General features: G+C 43.6%; 1 protein-coding gene across 4 annotated transcripts; it reads left to right on the forward strand.

The window, feature by feature from the left end:
• Positions 1 to 242: 242 nt before the first annotated feature.
• Positions 243 to 17,762, forward strand: lrrc45 (leucine rich repeat containing 45). 4 transcript variants are annotated; one of them, XM_046355277.1, is made up of 18 exons: positions 243 to 313; positions 1,223 to 1,689; positions 1,957 to 2,018; positions 2,133 to 2,203; positions 2,424 to 2,602; positions 4,348 to 4,476; positions 4,613 to 4,725; positions 4,915 to 4,979; positions 7,949 to 8,026; positions 14,856 to 14,991; positions 15,109 to 15,186; positions 15,416 to 15,527; positions 15,616 to 15,686; positions 15,792 to 15,884; positions 16,083 to 16,175; positions 16,339 to 16,512; positions 16,804 to 16,951; positions 17,151 to 17,762. In XM_046355277.1, the coding sequence occupies exons 2-18, from the start codon at positions 1,458 to 1,460 to the stop codon at positions 17,342 to 17,344; spliced, it is 2,028 nt and encodes a 675-aa protein (XP_046211233.1). In that variant the 5' UTR covers positions 243 to 313; positions 1,223 to 1,457; the 3' UTR covers positions 17,345 to 17,762. The 4 variants fall into 4 exon arrangements, with proteins under 4 accessions (XP_046211233.1, XP_046211232.1, XP_046211235.1 ...); XM_046355276.1 differs by having other exon boundaries at positions 282 to 637; XM_046355279.1 differs by having other exon boundaries at positions 282 to 637; positions 4,915 to 4,973.
• The last annotated feature ends 6,610 nt before the right edge of the window (positions 17,763 to 24,372 follow it).

Here is a 24,372-nt window from a genome sequence, read left to right on the forward strand (position 1 = left end):
GCTGTCTCTCTGCACTAACTGCTAGGCTACCTGCCCCTATTAACATTACTTTCAGTTTATAGATGTTGAACAAAACGAGCGACTAAGCAACAACTGAGCCATTTCCCTAGAAAACATGATGAAAGGCAAGCACAGACAGAGTCTATAATGTTCCAAATTGAGCGCCAAGGTTCCTCCATCGCGCGCGCTTCTCAAAACTACACGTAACGACATGCACTGCGCTTACGTACTTAACAATCCGACGTGAATCCCACTTCCTGGTTACCTTCCTGCTAACTCAAAAAACTTGCACCAGTCAACAACAACTAACAAGGTTTGACCTTTGCAAAAACCTTATAGCGATGTGATCTACGGTGTAAATTCCTCTCGTTTCTTCTCTTGACTTCTTTTTTTTAAGCTAGGAAGCAATATATTGCAGGAAGGTGAACAGGTAACGTTAGCTAGTTAGCTAAACAAACTGCCAGTAACTACAGTAATGTAGCTAGCTAGTTAACGTTAATCTCATTGTTTACTAACATAAACAGTGTCCGTTAGTCTATTAGCCATTACCCATGTTAACAGATTAGCTAACTTTACTGTACTACTGTAACAGCTAGCCTGTCAGCCATGGATAAACTCATTTGTCAACAACAATAAGGTGGGTTACTACTCATCCAACCATTTTCATCAACAATGGTTTGGTTAACCAGATAGACAGTGTGCTGCAACATTAGTCTTGCTATTTAAATAGCTAGCTAGTTAGGGAAATACCTAGGTAATGTTAGCTAGATAAATCAGCAATGGTGTCAGTGGCAGTTGCTGAAGGGCCATCATTACTAATTGGATAGTGGACTGGATTGCTTCATCTTCTTCAGCCATGCTTTGTCTGCCAAAATCACTGAAAGAGATGATTGCTGCCTGCCTGATGTTATTTTTAGCTCTGAATGCATCCTAATTGATGTAGTGGTCAAAAGTAGGCTTTGACAATTCTGCACCAGCTGCTAGCTTGTTAATCATAGTTCTTGCTGTAATTTATGCAATGTTGATTATTGTAGCCAGTTCCAGTTACTCAATGATGTAAATGACCATCTTACAAAGCTCTTGAGCTGATTTTTTAAAAAAGACATCAAAACCCGAGAGAGAGAGAGTAAAGAGCCAAGAAATTCTGTGTAATTTATTTTGTATGTCAGACAGACATAGTCTAAGCTGGGTTTCCTCACTTGTCTCCCAATTCACTCCACAGCTCCATCAGGCCAGGGCGACAGCACAGCACAGTGCTGGGCAGGATCGGAGGGTCCGGGAAGGAACAAAGAAAAACTGAAGAGGAAAAGAAGGGGTGAGTGGGCGGATGAGGGATTGAAGCTGCACAGAGAACCTGGAGAGGAACAGAGGGACTGAAAGAGAGGAGAATACTAGTAACAAACGACAGAGGAGCTCAAAAGGAATCCAAACAGCTCTGAGACAGTGTACGGCCCGGTATGGAGGATTTCAGACGGACCTACCTGCGTCTGTGTAAGGAGGGGGGCGTGGATCCCCAGGAGTCAGTGCTAGCTCAGCTCCAGGAGACCAGGGGAGCCGCAGCAGGATCCAGGCTGGACCTGAGGGGACACAGCCTGTCTGTAGACACCTGTGCCGTGCTGGGGAGGGTCCTTCACAAAGACACACTCTTCACCGAGCTGGCCCTCAGTGACTGCATGCTCACTGAGGAAGGTATGTGTTTGTTGGGTGGTAGTCGTGTGGGGATCTTTCTGTCTTTTTGTTACTGTGCTGACTGTGTGATACTGTGTATATTTGAGCCATGGATGTACTATGAATCCTGTAGGGCTTTTGCTACTGCTGCACAGAGATTATATAGCTAGAACTGTTTGCTTTGTTGCTGCAGTTTAGTTACATTGTTATAATGCTTAGATAACACTTTTTATAGCAACGCTTTGATAACACTTGCTCCTGACTGCCACTTGTCTTTGTCATGTCCAGGTGCCAAGCTGCTCCTGAATGGGCTGTGTGCCAACACTACTGTTAAAGTCCTGGATCTGAAGGTAAGGACCATCAGAGGCCTCTACACACCGCAGACCACTTGACTAGTCTGAGATGGGGTGGCCAGCCTGACTTGACAAATTTCAATTTGATCATATTTTTCTACTTGTTGTCAGGGAAATAACTTGAGATCAACAGGAGCTGAGGCTTTAGGGAAGCTGTTGGTGAGAAACAAGACACTGTGCAGGTGAGTTGGTTAGTGAGCTAGTAGCAAGCTAGATCATTCAATGAAAACTTTTTGGTTTAAATTTCTATTGAAATGTCTATAAAATGTGGCTAAGCGTTCAGGTATGTTAAGATTATTTCAGTTATATTTTTTTAAATAAATAAAAAGAATCCCTCTATACAACGATACTGCATTGCTAAGGGAACCATAACCCAAGCTAAGGTTGTTGTGTTGGACACAGGCTGGTGTTGGAGTGGAATGCGTTGGGGATGTGGGAGGAGGCGTTCTCAGTGTTCTGTGAGGGTTTGGCCACCAACGCCTGTCTAACCCAGCTGGACCTGCGCAACAACCAGATCAACCACCAGGGGGCCTCGGAGCTCTGCCTGGCCCTCAAGCGGAACAGCACCCTGCAGGAACTGGGTCAGTAGGTTTGCAGGTGTAGGGTTAAGTTACTTTTTAGATGCAGATTTGCTTTTTGCATTTCCCCCACAAATAGTTAAGTTTAGGATGTGGGTAGAGGAAGCTGATCCTAGATCTGTACGTAGGGAAAACTTCACAAAGGAGCACCACGTATTGGGAAATGACTCAATACAGCCAAGATCACTAGAGTCGAGATTCAACTAGAGTAGTCGGGGTGTGCATCTTTCCCTTTCAGGACGATTCAATATGTATCTAGATGCATGGGCACTGATACGGGAACAATATGTTTTAGTTTGAAGCGATTCAATGATTAGAGGAAAGAATCGATTCGGTTCGATGCGATACAATTCGATGTACTAATATTTGTTCCATAAACACATTCATTTTTCATTCTAAATTAAAAATCAGCTGCTGATGGAGCTCAAAGGTTGAGCCTCTGAGCTGTATCTGTCTGATCTGACTTCTGTGTGTGTGTAAATTATGTACTGTGTATGTATGTCTATGGATGTCCTTTGGGTGGTGGACCATTCTTGATACACACTGGAAACTGTTGAGCGTGAAAAACGCAGCAGCAATTCTTGTCACAAACCAGTGCGCCTGGCATCGACTACCATACCCCATTCAAAGGCACTTAAATATTTTGTCTTGTCCATTCACCCTCTGACACACATACACAATCCATATCTCGATTGTCTCAATGCTAAAAGAATCCTTCTTTAACCTGTCTCCTCCCCTTCATCTACACTGGTTGAAGTGGATTTAACACGTGACATCAATAATGGATCATGGCTTTCACCTGGTCAGTCTGTCCTCGAAAAAGCAAGTGTTCTTAATGCTTTATATACTCAGTGTAGATCTGTCATTCTCATTGAAAGCAAGTCTAAGAAGCGCTAGATTGGTTGTATGCGCACTATTTCTATGCTTCCCGTTCTTTAGTTTCATTTTTGAGTCTTTTACTTTCGGTTTTGTACAGCAGCTGAAAATACAATATTTTTGGTTATGGAAACGCAGCTGTTTAGATGGTACAATGATTCTCTACACAATGACTGCTTGTTTTGTCACATAAACTGAAATTAGCGCGTAGTTTGACCAGGCTACTGATATGACCCGGGGGTGTTCGGCATTGCAAAATGACTTGTAGATCAATGACTGTTAACACAATGACATGCTTAGTTCCACACTGAAGAAGAGGATGCAGTTGTCACAAAAGATGAGCGGTATTTTCAGAAGGTAGAAAGAAAGTCATTTGTCCAAAACATTTTAGTGAACCGGCGATTTGTAATGTTTGAATCTATTTCCTGACTCATGCATGCTACATTTCTATCGGTTTGGGGTCCGGACCGATGCACTCATGTCTTAAACATTTGAACCGGGACCAATGGGTATTGTGAAACATTACATCCCTGTGGAGTAGACCAAAGCCTGGTCTGAAAACAACCCAGAAGCTATTCTCCTAGCCCCTACACCTTCAGTGTCACTGTCTTCACAACTGAAAGAACCAGGTAGGTGTAAGCAATATGGTCCCCAGAGCCCATGAGAAAGCAAGGTCATCAACATATTGCTTACACTGACTGATTCAATACCTTCAGAGCCGAAAATATCAAATTTTTTGGGGCTAGGATAAAGGCTTGAACTAGATTTTTTTCTGGGAGACTAGGTCCATGAACAATGTACCATTTGATGCCTAGACAGCAAAGGTGTCATGGTTCTCTATCTGGTCTGTTGCCTGTGTTGTGGTTGTATAGATGTGAGGTGGAACAACATTGGTCTGCTGGGTGGCCGGTCCTTCCTGGAGGCTCTACAGCAGAACAGGACCCTGACACACCTGGAGATGGCTGGAAACAACATCCCCAGCGACACACTCAAAGCCCTCGGTAAGCTGTTTGTGTGTGTGTCTGTCTGTCTCAGTGTCAGTCAGTCTGTCTAAGCTTGTGTGTTGCTGAACGTCTGTTATTGTAATGTTTTTGATCGAAGTAACCACCCCCCACCTATGGTCTCCCCCCTCCATAGAGCAGGCGATGGATCATAACTCGGACAGGCAGTCCACTGTGAGAGAGAGCCGCAGCAGAACCCAGGTCCTCAGCAAGGAGATCCAGATCCTCAAGGAGGAGAAGGGACGCCAGGTATGGAGCTGCTGGGAAATAGACTTCTCCATGTAGAACAAGAAGGGGAGAGACAAGGGAATAGCACTGCACATAATATACTGTATCTTGGTTTATTATTTACCATTTGATGTTTAGAAATATGTGTGCAGATGAACCAGAAGCCCTGTATGTAAGATGTTTATGTTGCCTTTCCCCCTCTCCCTTTAGTTTCTGAGTCTGATGGAGACCATAGACAAACAGAGAGACGAGATGGGCCGAAGCACCAGGTCAGCGTGAGTGGTACAATAAGACTAGCCTTGACTGTTTCTGCATCAACAATAATAAGAAAAATAATAACGACAGCAACGTTATTGTGTTGCCAACAGGACTTGTCTGGCTAGACAATGACAACTTGGCTTAAAAGCAGAAACAGACTGGCACCCAGGCTAACATCGGTCATGTAGCTACGGTGCATTCGGAAAGTATTCAGACCCCTTGACTTTTTCCACATTTTGTTGTGTTATACAGCCCTATTCTAAAATGTATTAAATGATTGCTTTTTCTCATCAATCTACACACAATACCCCGTAATGACAAAGCAAAAACTGTTTTTTAGACATAAAAAAACTAAAATGTTAATATTACATTTACATAAGTATTCTGACCCTTTTACTCAGATGAAGCACCGTCGGCAGAGATTAGGGCCTCGAGTCTTCTTGGTATGACGCTACAAGCTTGGCACACCTGTATTTGGGGAGTTTCTCCCAGTCTTCTCTGCAGATCCTGAAGCTCTGTCAGGTTGGATGGGGAGCGTTGCGGCACAGCTATTTTCAGGTCTCTCTAGAGATGTTCGATTAGAGAAGTACTGGCTCTGGCTGGGCCACTTAATGACGTTCAGAGACTTCTCTCCTGTGATGTCTTGGCTGTGTACTTAGGGTTGTTGTCCTGTTGGAAGGTGAACCTTCGCCCCCAGTCTCAGGTCCTGAGCGCTCTGGAGCAGGTTTTCATCAAGGATCTCTCTGTACTTTGCTCCGTTCATCTTTCCCTCGATCCTGACTAGTCTGCCAGTCCCTGCAGCTGAAAAACATCCTCACAGCATGATGCTGCCACCACCATGCTTCACCGTAGGGATAGTGCCAGGTTTCCTCCAGACGCTTGGCATTCATGCCTAGGAGTTCAATCTTGGTTTCATCAGACCAGAGAATCTTCTTTCTCATGGTCTGAGAGTCCTTTAGGTGACTTTTGGCCAACTCCAAGCGGGCTGTCATGTGCCTTTTACTGAGGAGGGGCTTCCGTCTGGCCACTCTACCATAAAGGCCTGATTGGTGGAGTGCTGCAGAGATGGTTGTCCTTCTGGAAGGTCCTCCCATCTCCACAGACGAAATCTGAAACTCTGTCAGAGTGACCATCGGGTTCTTTGTCACCTCACTGACCAAGGCCCTTCTCCCCCGATTGCTCAGTTTGGCCGGGCGGCCAGCTCTGGTTCCAAACTTCTTCCATTTATGAATGATGGAGGCCACTGTGTTCTTGGGGATCTTCAATGCTGCAGAAATTTGTTGGTACCCTTCCCCAGATCTGTGCCTCGACACAATCCTGTCTCGGAGCTCTACGGACAATTCCTTCAACCTCATGGCTTGGATTTTTATATTTTACATTTATATTTAAATGCGCTGTCAACTGTGGGACCTTTATATAGACAGGTGTGTGCTTTTCTACATCATGTCCAATCGATCGGAGTCCACCTGTGGTAAATTCAATTAAGTTGTAGAAACATCTCCAATTAAGTTGTAGAAACGTATCCTGTTTCCATAATCAATGGAAACAGGATACATCTGAGCTAAATTTCGAGTCTCAGAGCAAAGGGTCTGAATAGTTATTTACATAATGTATTTCTGTTTAAAAAATAAATAATTCTAAAAACCTGTTTTCGCTTTGTCATTATGGTGTATTGTGTGTAGATTGAGTTTTTTATTTTTATTTAATCCATTTTAGAATAAGGCTGTAACGTAACAAAATGTGGAAACGGGTAAGGTGTCTGCATACTTTCTGAATGCACTGTATATACAATCTATAGACATACAGTGCTTTCAGAAAGTATTCACACCCTTTTACTCTTTCCACATTTTGTTGTTTTATGGACAGAATTTAAAATGGATTAAATTGAGATTTTGTTGTACTGGTGTACACACAAAACCTCAATGTCAAAGTAGAATTCAGTTTTTTATTTATTTTACTAATTCATTGAAAATGAAAAGCTGAAATGTCTTGAGTCAATAAGTATTCAACCCCTTTTGTTATGGCAAGTCTAAATACGTTCAGGAGTAAAAATGTGCTAAACAAGTTGTATAATAAGTTGCATGGACTTTACAATAATAGTGTTTTAACATGATTTTTTTGAATGACAACCTTATCTCTGTATCCCACACATACAATTATCTGTAAGGTCTCTCTGTTGAGCAGTGAATTTCAAACACAAATTTAATAAGGCACTAACGTAAAACTGCCCAAAAATAAAGTAACTTTTTATCCTGAACACAAAGAGTTATGTTTGGGTTAAACACAACACATCATTGAGTACCACTCATGTTTTCAAGCATGGTGGTGGCTGCATCATGTTATGGGTATGCTTGTCATCGGCAAGGACTAGGGAGTTTTTAGGATAAAAATAAACGGCAAAAGCACAGGCAAAATCCTAGAGGAAAACCTGGTTCAGTTTGCTTTCCAAGAGACACTGGGAGACATTCACTTTTCAGCAGGACAATAACCTAAAATACAAGGCCAAATATACACTGGACATTGAATTTTCCTGAATGGCCTAGTTACAGTTTTTACTTAAATCGGCTTGAAAATCAATTGCAAGACTTGAAAATGGCTGTCTAGCAATCATCAACAACCAACTTGACAGAGCTTCAAGAATAAAAACATAATATTGTGCAAATATTGTACAATCCAGGTGTGCAAAGCTCTTCGAGACTTACCCAGAAAGACTCACAGCTGTATTCACTGCCAAAGGTGATTCTGACATTTATTGACTTGGAGGTTGAATACTTATGTAAATGAGAGTGTTCTTTATTTTCAATACATTTGCAAACATTAAAAAAAAAACATTTTTACTTTGTCGTTATGGGCTATTGTGTGAAGATCTATTTTAATACATTTTGAATTCAGGCTGTAACACACAATGTGGAACAAGTCGAGGGTATATGAATACTTTCTGAAGGCTCTGTACATATGAATTACCCTGTGTTTCCCTCTCCTCCAGGACCACATCTATCCATGTGGGTCAGCTACAGGAGGCCCTGAACGAGAGGAAGTCTGTTGTCAACTCTCTCACAGCCAAGTAAGCAGGCCTCATCAGTCCATGTTTAAACCCCACATTCATCCTCAAGTCACATCAACAGGTGTAGACTTTACTGTGAAATGCTTACTTACGAGTCCTTTCTCAACAATGCACAGTTAAAAAGAAAGAAACATTTTTAAAGAAAGAAATAGTAACACAACAATAACGAGACTATATAGAAGGAGAACCGGTACCAAGTCAATGTGCAGGGGTACGAGGTCGTGACTAGGCAATCATGATAGATAATAAACAGAGTAGCATCAGCGTGTGTGAAAGTGTCAATATGTGCCGTCAATATGGGTGCACGCGTGTGTGTCTGTGTGTGAGTGTATGTGTGTGTTGGAGTGCGAGTGTGTGGGTAGAGTCCAGTGATTTCATAGAGCCATTGCAAGAGAGTTAGTGCAAAAAAATGTGGTTCGATGCAAATAGTCCGGGTAGCCATTTGATGAACTGTTTAGCAGTCTTATGGCTTGGGGGCAGAAGCTGTCCAGGAGCCTTTTGGTCCCAGACTTGGATCTCAGGTACCACTTGCCTTGTGGTAGCAGAAAGAACAGTCTATGACTTAGGTGACTGGAGTTTTGACAAGTTTTAGGTCCTTCCTCTGACACCACCTGGTATAGAGGTCCTGGATGGCAGGGAGCTCAGCCCCAGTGTCACGATCGTTAGAATAACTGGACCAAAGCGCAGCGTGATCTGGGTTCCACATCTATTGATTTCTAGTTGAAACTAGAAAAACAAAAACAATAAATCTCAAAATGATCCATGAATCTAACAATAGTGCTAATAGGCAACTATCCATGGTCAAGATCCCACAAAGCACAATGAGAAAATGGATACCTAAATATGATCCCCAATCAGAATCAGAGACAACAATAAACAGCAGTCTCTGATTGGGAACCATACCAGGCCAACATAGATCATAAATCACCTTGATAACCCACCCGAGTCACTGTCATGCCCCAACCAACATAGAGAATAAACAGCTCTCTATGGTCAGGGCATGACGCCCAGTGATGTACTGGGCTGTACACACTACCCTCTGTAGTGCCTTACATGCTGACCACACCGCTCGTGTTACGTGCGTGAGTGTTGCAAAATTAATTTCCACATACATGTTATTCAATCATTGCATCCACACTGCTCGCACTCGTCAGCGAGCGTCAGCATAGCCAGGCGCTAAAATGCAACTTGGTTCTGTGACACTTGACATGCTGCAAGTCCCGCCTCTACCATCTTATCATTGGTTTTTCGGAGCATATACCCATGTGGGTGATTGAAAGATGAACTGAGGTCCACACTTCAGGCCAGTGGTGGTGGTAATGCACCTTAAAGTTGGTTGCCAACCACCATATAAAGTAAGAAGAAGAAGCAAAAAGGAGGAGAGATTACTATAAACAAACTTGGTTTACCCTTTTATCTGTGGATTAATCAACATGCACGCTCGCCCGGTGTAGTCAGCATGTTATGGTCGGATGCCAAGCAGTTGCCATAGATGCTCTCAGTGGTGCAGCTGTAGAACTTTGAGGGTCTGAGGGCCCACATCAAATCTTTTCAGACTCCAGAGGGAGCAGAGGCATTGTTGTGCCTTCTTCATGACTGTGTTGGTGTGCTTGGACCATGATAGTTCCTTACTGATGTGGACACAGAGGAATAGCTCCGTCGATGTGAATGGGGGCGTGCTCGGCCCTCCTTTCCTGTGGTCCGTGATCAGCTCCGTTGTCTTGCATTTACATTTGTCTCTTACCTCCTCCCTATAAACTGTTTCATCGTCGTCTGTGATTTGGCCTACCACCGTCGTGTCGTCTGCAAACTTAATGATGGTGTTGCAGTCGTGCATGGGCATGCAGTCATGGATGAACAGGGAGTACAGGAGGACACTAAGCATGCACCCCTGAGGTGCCCTCGTGTTGAGGGTCAGCATTGTGGATGTGTTGTTGCCTATCCCCACCACCTAGAGGTGGCCCGTCAGGAAGTCCAGGATTCAGTTGCAGGGGGAGGTGTTCAGTCGCAGGATCCTTAGCTTAGTGATGAGCTTGGATGGCACTATGGTGTTGAACGCTGAACTGTAGTAATTGAACAGTATTCTCTCACAGGTTTTCTTTTTGTCCAGATGGGAAAGGGCAGTGTGGAGTGCAATAGAGATTGCGTCATCTGTGGATCTGTTTGGGCGGTATGCGAATTGGAGTGGCTCCAGGGTGTTTAGGATTATGGTGTTGATGTGAGCCATGACCAGCCTTTCAAAGCATTTCATGGCTCCAGATGTAAGTGCTACGGTGCGATAGTCATTTAGACAGGTTACCTTGGCGTTCTTGGGCACAGGGACTATGGTGGTCAGTTTGAAACATGTAGGTATTACAGACTAGGTCAGTGAGAGTTTGAAAATGTCTGTGAAGAGACTTGCAAGCTGGTCAGTGCATGCGCTGAGTACATGTCCTGGTAATCCGTCAGGCCCTGCGGCTCTGTGAATGTTTACCTGTTTAAAGGTCCTACTCACACAGTTGTCCAGAACAGCTGGTGCTCTCATGCATGGTTCAGTGTTGCTTGCCTCAAATTGAGCAGAGAAGGTATTTAGCTTATCTGGTAGGCTTGCATCACTGGGCAACTCGCGGCTGGGCTTCCTTTTGTAAACCGTGATGGTTTGCAAGACCTGCCACATTCAACCAGCGTTGGAGCCGGTGTAGCAAGACACTTTGTGTTATTTGTTTGATGGTTCGTTGGGGGGGGGTTCCGCTCCTTCAAAGAAGCAGCTCTAGCCTTCAGCTCAGTGCGGATGTTGCCTGTAACCCATGGCTTCTGGTTGGGGTATGTACGTACTAGAGGTCGACCGACTATGATTTTTCAACGCCGATACCGATTTATTGGATGACCAAAAAAAGCAGATACAGGTTAATCGGCCAATTTTATTTATTTAATTAATAATGACAATTACAACAATATTGAATGAACACTTATTTTAACTTAATATAATACATCAATAAAATCAATTTAGCCTCAAATAAATAATGAAACATGTTCAATTTGGTTTAAATAATGCAAAAACAAATTGTTGGAGAAGAAAGTAAAAGTGCAATATGTGCCATGTAAGAAAGCTAACGTTTAAGTTCCTTGCTCAGAACATGAGAACATATGAAAGCTGGGGGTTCCTTTTAACATGAGTCTTCAATATTCCCAGGTAAGAAGTTTTAGGTTGTAGTTATTATAGGAATTATAGGACTATTTCTCTCTATACGATTTGTATTTCATATACCTTTGACTATTGGATGTTCTTATAGGCACTTTAGTATTGCCAGTGTAACAGTATAGCTTCCATCCCTCTCCTCGCCGCTATCTGGGCTCGAACCAGGAACACATTGACAACAGCCACCCTCGAAGCAGCGTAACCCATCGCTCCAGAAAAGCCGCAGCCCTTGCAGTGCAAGGGGAACAACCACTCCAAGTCTCAGAGCGAGTGACGTTTGAAATGCTATTAGCACGCACCCCGCTAACTAGCTAGCCATTTCACATCGGTTACACCAGCCTAATCTCGGGAGTTGATAGGCTTAAAGTCATAAACAGCTCAATGCTTGAAGCATTGAAAAGAGCTGCTGGCAAAACGTACGAAAGTGCTGTTTGAAAGAATGCTTACAAGCCTAGTGGTGCCTACCATCGCTCAGTCAGACTGCTCTATCAAATATCAAATCATAGACTTAATTATAACATAATAACACACAGAAATACGAACCTTAGGTCATTAAATGGTCGAATCCGGAAACTATCATTTCGAAAACAAAACGTTTATTCTTTCAGTGAAGTACGGAACTGTTCGGTATTTTATCTAACGGATGGCATCCCTAAGTCTAAATATTGCTGTTACATTGCACAACCTTCAATGTTATGTCATAATTACGTAAAATTCTGGCAAATTAGTTCACAATGAGCCAGGCGGCCTAAACTGTTGCATATACCCTGACTCTGCGTGCAATGAACACAAGAGAATTGACACAATTTCACCTGGTTAATATTGCCTGCTAACCTTTCTTTTAGCTAAATATGCAGATTTATTTATTTATTTATTTCACCTTTATTTAACCAGGTAGGCAAGTTGAGAACAAGTTCTCATTTACAATTGCGACCTGGCCAAGATAAAGCAAAGCAGTTCGACAGATACAACGACACAGAGTTACACATGGAGTAAAACAAACATACAGTCAATAATACAGTATAAACAAGTCTATATACAATGTGAGCAAATTAGGTGAGAAGGGAGGTAAAGGCAAAAAAGGCCATGGTGGCAAAGTAAATACAATATAGCAAGTAAAACACTGGAATGGTAGTTTTGCAATGGAAGAATGTGCAAAGTAGAAATAAATATAATGGTGTGCAAAGGAGCAAAATAAATAAATTAATTAAATACAGTTGGGAAAGAGGTAGTTGTTTGGGCTAAATTATAGGTGGGCTATGTACAGGTGCAGTAATCTGTAAGATGCTCTGACAGTTGGTGCTTAAAGCTAGTGAGGGAGATAAGTGTTTCCAGTTTCAGAGATTTTTGTAGTTCGTTCCAGTCATTGGCAGCAGAGAACTGGAAGAAGAGGCGGCCAAAGAAAGAATTGGTTTTGGGGGTGACGAGAGAGATATACCTGCTGGAGCGTGTGCTACAGGTGGGAGATGCTATGGTGACCAGCGAGCTGAGATAAGGGGGGACTTTACCTAGCAGGGTCTTGTAGATGACATGGAGCCAGTGGGTTTGGCGACGAGTATGAAGCGAGGGCCAGCCAACGAGAGCGTACAGGTCGCAATGGTGGGTAGTATATGGGGCTTTGGTGACAAAACGGATTGCACTGTGATAGACTGCATCCAATTTGTTGAGTAGGGTATTGGAGGCTATTTTGTAAATGGTTTAAAAAAATATACTTCTGTATATTGATTTTAAGAAAGGCATTGATGTTTATGGTTAGGTAGACGTTGGAGCAATGACAGTTCTTCTTTGAGAATGCGCACCGCATCGATTATATTCAACGTAGGACACGCTAGATAAACTAGTAATATCATCAACCATGTGTAGTTCTAACTAGTGATTATGATTGATTGATTGTTTTTTATAAGATAAGTTGCTAGCTAGCATTAAACTTACCTTGGCTTCTTACTGCATTCGCATATCTCCCTGTGGAGTGCAATGAGAGGCAGGTGGTTCGAGCGTTGGACTAGTTAATCGTAAGGTTGCAAGATTGAATCCCTGAGCTGACAAGGTAAAAATCTGTCGTTCTGTCCCTGAACAAGGCAGTTACCCCATGGTTCCTAGGCCATCATTGAATTAAATAAAGTTGTAAAAAAAAAAAAATAGACAAAATTGTTATAAACTTAAAATCGGCCCTAATTAATCGGCCATTCCGATGAATCGGTCGACCTCTAGTACGTACTCGCCACTGTGGGGACGACATCGTCGATGCACTTATTAATGAAGCCGTTGACTGATGTGGTAAACTCCTCAATGCCATCGGATGAATCCTGGACCATATTCCAGTCTGTGCTAGCAAAACAGTCCTGTAGTTTAGCATCCAGGTCGCCAGGTCGCAATTGTAAATGAGATCTTGTTCTCAACTTGCCTACCTGGTTAAATACAGGTGAAATAAATCAAATCCGCTTCATCGGATCACTTCCGTAGTGAGTGCGTTACTGGTACTTCTTACTGTCTATGTTCAGATCTACAATGATTAGAAGACGTTTGAGCCACATGTAAATATATGAGAATTTGATTAATATGAGTCTTAGGTTGATGTTCCTCACCTTCCATATCTTGTTTTAAATCTCATCACCACATCTCCTTTATCTTAATGAAGTACTGATGCTGTGACTAGAAGAAACCCATGTTGAATTTTTAATCAGGCACTTAAAAAGATAGATATTCTTGGTTCTCAGGTAGAGGACCCAGGCAGGGGGCTATATATATATCCACGGTGACCCACTTCAGTCCCCTCTCCCTCAGGGCTCATTCATACAGGACACAGGTACTACTGTACCTCTGGATAAACCCTATGGAGGGTGGCATCCACTCTGTCTTAGATATACACTACTGTTCAAAAGTTTGGGGTCACTTAGAAATGTCCTTGTTTTTGAAAGAAAAGCACATTTATCAGAAATACAGTGTAGGGCCTCCCGGGTGGCGCTGTGGTCTAAGGCACTGCATTGCAGTGCTAGCTGTGCCACCAGAGACTCTTGGTTCGAGCCCAGGCTCGATGGGGTGACGCTCAATTGGCCTAGCATCGTCCGGGTTAGGGAGGGTTTGGCCTATCCTGTGGCGGGCCGGGCGCAGTGCACGCTAACCAGGTCGCCGGGGGCATGGTGTTTCCTCCGACACATTGGTGCGGCTGGCTTCCGGGTTGGATGCGCGCTGTGTTAATAAGCAGTGCGGCTTGGTTGGGTTGTGTTTCGGAGGACGCATGGCTTTCGACCTTCGTTTCTCCCGAGCCCATACGGGAGATGTAGCGATGAGAAAAAGATAGTAATTACTAACAATTGGATACCACGAAATTGGGGAGAAAAAGGGGGTAAAATTTTGAAAATACAGTGTAGACATTGGTAATGTTGTAAATGACTATTGTAGCTGGAAACAGCTGATTTTTTGTATGGAATATCTACATAGGCGTACAGAGGCTCATTATCAGCAACCATCACTCATGTGTTCAAATTGCACGTTGTGTTAGCAAATACAAGTTTATAATTTTAAAAGGCAAATTGATCATTTGCAATTATGTTAGCAAAGCTAAAAACTGTTGTTCTGTTTTAAAGAAGCAATAAAACTGGCCTTCATTTGACTTTCACAGACACACACCTGACCGTTCTGTGTGTCTAGATTCCAGATGACTGAGGCAGCACTGGCCATGTCAGAACAGAAGAACCACAACCTGGGAGAGCTGCTGACCAGAGTGAAGACTGAGAAAGACGAGCAGAGAGAACGACAGAGCAGGGAGAGGAAGAAAGAACAGGAGGTATGAATGGAGGGGAGGTACTAGGAAGGGGGAGGGGGACGGCGAGACTGATGTACAGATGGTCTGGTTAAGATGTATGTGAGCATAACATTGTGGTGTATGTGTTTGGTTCTGCAGGACAGTGCTCTGAGGGAGGGGAAGCTCCTCAGAGAGATTAACAGTATGTCAGAGACAAACGTACAGCTCAAGAATAAGGTATAAGTTGTGTGTGTGTGCGCTTGTGTGTATGAATATAATGTTTGTGTTTTTGATGCAGTACCTAAGCTGTTTACGGAGTCAGTCTCTCGTTATGTGTGTGTGTGTGTGTGTGTGTGTGTGTGTGTGTGTGTGTGTGTGTGTGTGTGTGTGTGTGTGTGTGTGTGTGTGTGTGTGTGTGTGTGTGTGTGTGTGTGTGTGTGTGTGTGTGTGTGTGTGTGTGTGTTAGTTGGAGAAGTTGGAGAGCAGGTGTAAGTCTCAGCAGGACCAGATTTTTGAGCTGAAGCAGGAGCTCACCAACAGCACAGCAGAGCTAAAGCTACGGCTAGCACAGGCAGAAGGTACACACACACACACACACACACACACACACACACACACACACACACACACAGAGAGAGTATACTCAATATATTCTCTCCCCCTCAGAGCGTTTGGAGATGGAGAAGAAGAGATCTAAACAGTCTCTGGAGGACATGAATAACCTTCGACAGAAAGAGGTAGAGAAGACAACCTGCTGTCTGACAATGTCTCTCACTAAATATACAACAGACTCTGTCTTTTTCCCTCTATTGAGTGTACATTGTGGGTTTGTGTGCGTGTAGGTGGACCATGTGAATCGTCACCTTGAGGAGAGTCAGAGGGCTCTACAGGACCGGATCCTCAAACTGGAGGGACAGCGGATACAGCTGGAGGAGGTCAGCTCTTTATATTGGATATTTTTGATAATGTATTGCCTTCAATAAATCACAATTAAATTCCAATGACCATAATGTGGCACAAGATCCCTATAGATGACAGAACAGAGGTGTAACTGTGTCTTTCTGTCCTGAACTGTCTTGTTGGAGTTGATCAGGGACAAGGCAGCCTGTATAACTGTGTTTTTCGTATTGTAGGAGTTGAGCAGGGCCAAGGCAGCCTGTGTTACAGAGAGAGCCCAGGCAGAGGAGGAACAGGGGAAGGTGCGGGTACAGGTTCGCCTGGAGGAGGTACTTTATACACCTGTTGTAGAACAACTCAATGTAATATGTTAGAAACTGTGTTTGTTTATCTGGGTCTCTGTGTATCAGTGTGTGTGCCTGAAATTTGGAAAAGCAATAACAATGTGAGGATTCAACTCTTTCTTCTCTCTCCCCTCCTCTGTCTGAGCAGCAGCAGCGTGTGAGTGGGTTAGAGGAGAAGCTGCGTGGGTTGCGTCAGTCCCGTGATGAGTCCCAGACCCACTGTTCCCAGCAGAAACAGACCATAGCTGAGCTGCAGGCTCGTAGTGGACAGCAGAGCATCGAGACAGACGGACTACGACGCAGGATAGAGGAGCTGCAGCAGGTCAGATTGGGAATGTGTCAGAGAGACCACTGGCACAAAACAACCAACTATACACACTGAAACAATACCTAGATCAAGTTCAGTGTACTTGTCTTACATTTGTCTGGGACAATTTGATGCTAATAAGTGATTTTTACTGATTTGACATAATCAGGTTGGTGAATTCTCAGCACTGAATGATGTTCATATGTGTAGGGGCAGAGACAACGTTGTGTGGGGGTTGTATGTTTACTGGGATGGTAATATTTGCACTTTGGTGTAATTAAATATAGAGAATTTGTCCCCCTCCAGGAGTTGTCTGGTAAGGACCAGGAGAAGGTTGCAGAGGTGAGTCGGGTCAGGGTGGAGCTACAGGAGCAGATGGGACACCTGCAGGCTGAGAGGACCGCACAGGGAGGACTGAAGGAGAAGATAGCTGCTCTGGAGAGAGAGATGAAAGGTATGCACACTCTCCTCTCCCTCTCTCCCTCCCATCTCCTCTCTTCATCCTATCTCTGTCCTCTTCTCTACATAAGGCCCATCTCACCCTTTCTCTTTTGCCTCTCACCTGTCCTCCCTCTTTGTTTTACAGTTGACATAATTGGTTGACACACTTGAAATAACCAGTATTTGTTCTGTGTATGTCTTGTCTACCACAGTGCTGGCCAGTAACCACAGAGAGGCCACCCTGGACAAGGAGAGTGAGATATCATCTCTGTTTGAGAAGCTGAGACTGAGAGAGGCAGAGATCCAGAGGATGAGAGAGGACGAGGCCCAGAGAGCTAGCTTCCTCCAGAACGCTATACTCACATACGTACAGGGGTCACCGCTGCACTACAGTCCTAAGAAGTGACCTCTGACATCTAACCTTTGACCCTTCCCATCCTTATGTAGGGACTAAGTACAGGGGTCACCATTGGGGTTCTGCAGTCCCAAGAAATAACCTCTGACCCCTAACCCCTATCCCATTTACCCTTACAACCTTGTGCCCATACACCCTCACAAAGTGGGATACTAAAGTGACCCAAACCTTTCTATTACACCCATACTCCATGTGTTCCTCTCCGGTCTTTCCCCCTCTCCCCTTTGGTCCCTCCAGCACAAAATATCAACAGCACAGATATTCACCTCTAGACATCTGCAGCTTCGGGTGTACAGTGCATTCGTAGAGTATTCAGACCCCTCAACTTTTTCCACATTTATTTTGTTACGTTACAGCCTTATTCTAAAATTGATTAAATTGCTTTCCCCCCTCATCAATCTACACACAATACCCCATAATGACAAAGCAAAAATAGGTTTAAAAAAATACAAAACTGAAATATCACATTTACGTAAGTATTCAGACCTTTTACTCTGTACTTTGTCAGCGATTACAGCCTCAAGTCTTCTTGGGTATGATGCTACACCTGTATTTGGGGAGTTTCTCCCATTTTTTCTCTGCAGATCCTCTCAAGTTCTGTCAGATTGGATGGGGAACGTCGCTGCACAGCTATTTTCAGGTCTCTCCAGAGATGTTCAATCGGGTTCAAAACCAGGCTCTGGCTGTGCCACTCAAGGACATTGAGAGTCTTGTCCCAAAGCCACTCTTGGGTGTATGTTTAGGGTTGATGTCCTGTTGAAAGGTGAACCTTCGCTCTAGTCTGAGGTCTCTGTACTTTGCTCCGTTCATCTTCCCCTCGATCCTGACTAGTCTCCCAGTCCCTGCCTCTGAAAAACATCCCCACAGCATGATGCTGCCACCACCATACTTCACTGTAGGGATGGTGCCAGGTTTCCTCCAGACATGACAATTGGCATTCAGGCCAAAGCGTTCAATCTTGGTTTCATCAGACCAGAGAATCTTCTTTCTCATGGTCTGAGAGTCTAGGTGCCTTTTGGCAAACTCCAAGCGGGCTGTCATATGTCTTTTTACTGAGGAGTGGCTTCCGTCTGGCCACTCTACCATAAAGGTCTGATTGGTGAAGTGCTGCAGAGATGGGAGAACCTTCCAGAAGGACAACCATCTCCACAGAGGAACTCTAGAGCTCTGTCAGAGTGACCATCGGGTTCTTGGTCACCTCCCTGACCAAGGCCGTTCTTCCCCAATTGCTCAGTTTGGCCGGGCGGCTATCTCTAGGAAGAGTCTCGGTTCTTTCATTTAAGAATGATGGAGGCCACTGTGTTCTTGGGAACCTTCAGTGCTGCAGAAATGTGTTGGTACCCTTCCCCGGATCTGTGCCTCGACACAATCCTGTCTCAGAGCTCTACAGACAATTCCTTCGTCCTCATGGCTTGGTTTTTGCTCTGACATGCACTGTCAACTGTGGGACCTTATATAGACAGGTGTTTGCCTTTCCAAATCATGTTGAATGAATTTAATTTACCACAGGTGGACTCCAATTAAGTTGTAGAAACGTCTCAAGGATGATCAATGGAAACAGGATGCACCTGAGCTAAATTCCGAGTCACATAGCAAAGGGTCTGAATACTTATGTAAATATGGTACTTCTGTTTTTTTTTTATATATAATACATTTGCAAAAAAAATAATAATAATGGAACTGTTTTGTCTTTGTCGTTATGGGGTGTTTTGTGTAGATTGATGGGGGGGGGGTGACTATTTCATCCATTTTAGAATAAGGATGTGACCTAACAAAATGTTGAACAAGTCAAGGGGTCTGACTACATTCTGCATGCACTGTAGTTTCTCTCAGAGTCAGTCCCAGTCAGGGATAGTAATAAACTGTTGTGTTCACAAGCTACTTACACCAGGTTTTAAGATGTGCTCATTGATATCAATGACTGACAGTTATTACATATCACAATCCTTGAAGCTTTTATGGTTGTACAAATCAGCAAATCAAGTGCAATTGAATGGTGTGTGATTAGAGCTGTGACAGTCATAACATTTTGTCAGATGGTTATTGTAATGCAAAAGACTGCCTGTCCCACTGGTAATTGACCATTAATTAACATAAACACTTTTAGCATCTCCAGGCGTGCCTTTGGAACATCAACATTTTAAAAATAAGTCAATTTACTATACACCATCAGAATAAATCCATTTATTTATTTTAGTTAGGTTCAAAAAAGAAAATGTATTTCAGAAGAACAAAATATGAGTTGGCCTACTGTAACTTATGTTATATTTTTCCCATTACAGAGAGACTACGCATATGAAGTGACTATGTTGAGCGAGAATGTGATCTGTGAAACAACAGGTCTTTACTATGTAAAATTACCTTTGAATTTAGAATGGCCCGTTATCCAATGGACATAAAGAGGAGCAGGGGAAAAATCTGTCATCTGTATGCACTGGAATAGCGAATAAAGGCCACACGCTTTCTCGCCAGTCCGTTTTGTAATCTACTTGGGTTTTATAGCAGAGAATGTGCTTAATATGAGAAGCTGAGAAATTAATATAACAACACTTATTTCACTCCATGCATCAACCACTGTTTGAGAAGCATGCTCTCACTGCCCTGTTAGGTGATATTCTGCCCAAACGCTTTATGCCATGGGCTCTCCAACCTTGTTCCTGCAGCTACCCAGTGCTTAATTTGGGAAACCAAGTGAAATCTGTTCGGGAACATCGATAATAACATGTTTTCGCAACAAATCATAATTGTATTTTTTTTTCGGGTTTGGGCTCATAAGCCTATGCAAATGCATAAGCTCTAAAATGTGTATGGGTGTGTTAAATGAATCATCACCTTTGAAGTCACTGTCCATTTCGTTGAGTTAGGCTTTGAAACAACAACCACTTACTGTTTCAACCTGCTGTTGAACTTCTTTCTTCAAATTGATCATCACAGTGAGGTGAGTTTTAAAGTGCTATAGGCCTACTGTTTTGTTGTTTGATTGCATTTTTCATTGATGTCAGAGTGGTTAGAGGAACAGTAGAGCCCTGAGTACCAGGCCATTAGTGACCTGATGGTAGTGTTATGTCCAGAGTACATAAAAGGAGATTACCATAACTCAACCTTCACATGGAATTTTACTGAGGTCTTGACTCATGACTGCAGGTGTGGCAGTAATATGGTCACCACAACAGCCCTATGTGTGATGTACATTTTTCTGTGTGTTTATATGGTTTTTGCACTGCAGTTTTGGGATTGGTACTGTGATTTTTTAAATCAATAAAAACTTGTTTTTTGTTAAGTTTAGGCTAAATTGTTTAGTCATAAATCAACAAGATTCCATATTTTTAGTCAATGGTTGTCAAACATTGGAGAAAAGACAAACCCCTTAAAAGTACAGCTTTTGATATTGTCAGAAAGAGAGGGGTTTCCCCAATTTACACAAGCTGGCAATGTGTAAACACAATACAAAAGAGCATGTTTCAGATGCTTTTACTTTCAGATGCTTTTGCTTTTAGTGCCTCTGGCATTCTAGTCTACAAGGGTTCAGGCAAGAGGGTGGTTAAAGACACCGGCCACCTGTATGTAGTCTCTTGCGGCGGTGTGGCCTCACTGGCAGAGTTCGTAACTCTCCTGACGGAGCGAGAAACACAGTGTAAGTGGGCGAGTAGGCACTCTGTGTCTTCCAAACTGCTCCACTTGAGTGAGGTCCAGCCTGCAGGTAGTGCAGCCTTCCACAGTTCCTCTGTCCATGGTGCTGAAGTGAGCGCACCTTTCTCCTGTGCTGATGTGGTTGTTCTGTCCATGGTGCTACACTAGGAATCCTCCAGCCACACCTATGCCCATGCCTCTCATGGTGCCACAGATATAGTTATGGATTTACATAATCTGCCTTATCATGGAGGAGAGTTTACCTATCTAATAAAACAGAGGGTTTTCTATAATGGAAGCCTCTAATGCAAATTCGGTTGAGTCTGGTGTACCGCAGGGCAGCCGGCTTAGACCATTACTGTTTTCTGTTTTTACTAATGACCTTCCAATGACCTTGAATAAGCCTGTCTATGTACGCTGACGACTTAATTGTATACACGTCAGCTACGACAGTACAAAATATAACTGGCACCCTTAACATAGAGCTCCAGTTTAAAAATAGTTAACTAGCAATAGGCTGCTACTAAATATCTCAAACTAAAAGCATTGTTTTTGGGACAAATCACTCAACCCTAGATAGCAAGTTATCATGGTCAAAACATACACAGTGTACAAAACATAAGGAATACCTTCCTAATATTGAATTTCACTTCCTTTTTGCCCTCAGAACACCCTCAATTCGTCAGGTCATGGACTGTGCAAGGGGTTGAAAGCGACTCACAAGGATGCTGGCCCATGTTGACTCCAATGCTTACCACAGTTGTGTCAAGTGGCTGGATATCCTTTGGGTGGTGGACCATTCTTGATACATACGGGAAACTTTTGAGCATGAAAAACATTACAGTACTTGACACGCTCAAACCAATACGCAAAGCACCTACTAACATACCCCATTCAAAGGCACATCTTTTGTCTTACCCATTCACACCCTTTGAATGGCACACATACACAATCTATCTCTCAACTGTCTCAAGGCTTGGAAATCTCCTCTACATCAAATCAAATGTTATTAGTCACGTGTCAATGTGCGGGGGCACCGGTTAGTTGAGGTAATATGTTAGTTGAGGCATTGATGCAACCAGTCAGCCATGCTCTCGATAGTGCAGCTGTAGAACCTTTTGAGGATCTGAGGACCTATACCAAATCTTTTCAGTCTATTGAGGGGGAATAGGTTTTGTCGTGCCCTCTTCACAACTGTCTTGGTGTGCTTAGACCATGTTACTTTGTTGGTGATGTAGACGCCAAGGATCTTGAAGCTCTCAACCTGCTCCACTGCGACCCCGTCGATGAGAATGTGGGCGTGCTCAGTCCTCTTTTTCCTGTAGTCCACAATCATCTACATGGATTAAAGTGGATTTAACAAGTGACATCAATAAGGAATATACAGTTTAAGTCGTAAGTTTACATACACTTAGTTTGTAGTCATTAAAACATGTTTTTCAACCACTCCACAAATTTCTTGTTAACAAACTATAGTTTGGGCAAGTCGGTTAGGACATCTACTTTGTGCATGACACAAGTAGTTTTTCCAACAATTGTTTACAGACAGATTATTTCACTTATAATTCACTGTATCATAATTCCAGTGGGTCTGAAGTTTACATACTGTAACGGCGTTCGTCAGTTGAAGGAGAAGCGGACCAAAATGCAGCGTGGTGGTTACTCATGTTCTTTAATAAAGAATAGACGATACATGAAATAACTTAATAACAAAAACAACAAACGAAACGTGAAACCTATTACAGCCTATCTGGTGAACACTAACACAGAGACAGGTACAATCACCCACGAAAACACTCACAATATATGGCTGCCTAAATATGGTTCCCAATCAGAGACAACGATAAATCACCTGACTCTGATTGAGAACCGCCTCAAGCAGCCATAGACTAATTAGTCACCCCACAACACCCCAAGACAAAAAACACACCACAATAACCCATGTCACACACTGGCCTGACCAAACAAATAAAGAAAATACAAAATACTAAGACCAAGGCGTGACACATACACCAAGTTGATTGTGCCTTTAAATAACTTGGAAAATTCCAGAAAATTATGGCATGGCTTTAGAAGCTTCTGATAGGCTAATTGACATCATTTGAGTTAATTGGAGGTGTACCTGTGGATGTATTTCTAGGCCTACCTTCAAACTCGGTGCCTCTTTGCTTGACATCATGGGAAAATCTAAAGAAATCAGCCAAGACCTCAGGATAAAAATGTAGACCTGGTTCATCCTTGGCAGCAATTTCAAAACGCCTGAAGGTACCACGTTCATCTGTACAAACAATAGTATGCAAGTATAAACACCATGGGACCACGCAGCCGTCATACCACTCAGGAAGGAGACGCGTTCTATCCCTAGTGTCAGTCGTGTGTATAGGTGGCGGTGAAGTCAGGCGCAGGAGAATCAAACCATGAATACAATAAAACAAAGTGGATACGAGGACCCGTCGCGCACCAATACAAACAACACGAATACTGAACAACAAACAATCTCTGATAAAGACATGAGGGGAAACAGAGGGTTAAAATACACAACAGGTAATGAATGGGATTGAAACCAGGTGTGTAGGAAGACAAGACAAAACCAATGGGAAATGAAAAATGGATCAATGATGGCTAGAAGACCGGTGACATCGACCACCGAGCACCGCCCGAACAAGGAGAGGCATCAACTTCGGCAGAAGTCGTGACACCTAGAGATGAACGTACTTTAGTGCGAGGCGCAGGGCGATCCGGGTGGAGATGGTGGAATTCTCGCAGCAGGGAAGAATCTAACACATCCTCCACCGGAACCCAGGATCTCTCCTCTGGACCGTACTCCTCCCAGTCCACGAGGTACTGAAGGTCCCTCGCCCGACGTCTTGAATCCAAGATGGATCGAACGGAGTACGCCGGGACCCCCTCGATGTCCAGAGCGGGCGGAGGAACATTGCGCACTTCAGCCTCCTGGAGCGGGCCAGCCACCACCGACCTGAGGAGAGACACATGGAACGAGGGGGAATACGATATTTGTTGAGTAGCTGTAACCTATAACATACCTCGTTCACTCTCCTCAGGACTTTAAACGGCCCCACAAACCGCGGACCCAGGGGCAGGTTTGGGTCGAGAGCCAGACCCTGTCCCCTGGTGCGAACACCGGGGCCTCACTGCGGTGATGGTCTGCGACAACTTTCTGGCGCAGTATGGCACGCTGTTGGTGGACGTGGGTGGCCTCCCAGGTTTCCTCCGCGCACCGGAAACAATTGTCCACCGCAGGAGCCTCGGTCTGACTGATGCCAAGGAGCCAGAATCGTGTGATACCCTAATACACATTGAAAGGGAGAAAGGTTAGTGGAGGAGTGGCGGAGCGAATTCTGGGCCATCTCTGACCAGGACATGAACTT

The sequence above is a fragment of the Oncorhynchus gorbuscha genome, linkage group LG07 (genome assembly GCF_021184085.1).
Source record: "Oncorhynchus gorbuscha isolate QuinsamMale2020 ecotype Even-year linkage group LG07, OgorEven_v1.0, whole genome shotgun sequence".
Classification (NCBI taxonomy): Eukaryota; Metazoa; Chordata; class Actinopteri; order Salmoniformes; family Salmonidae; genus Oncorhynchus; species Oncorhynchus gorbuscha.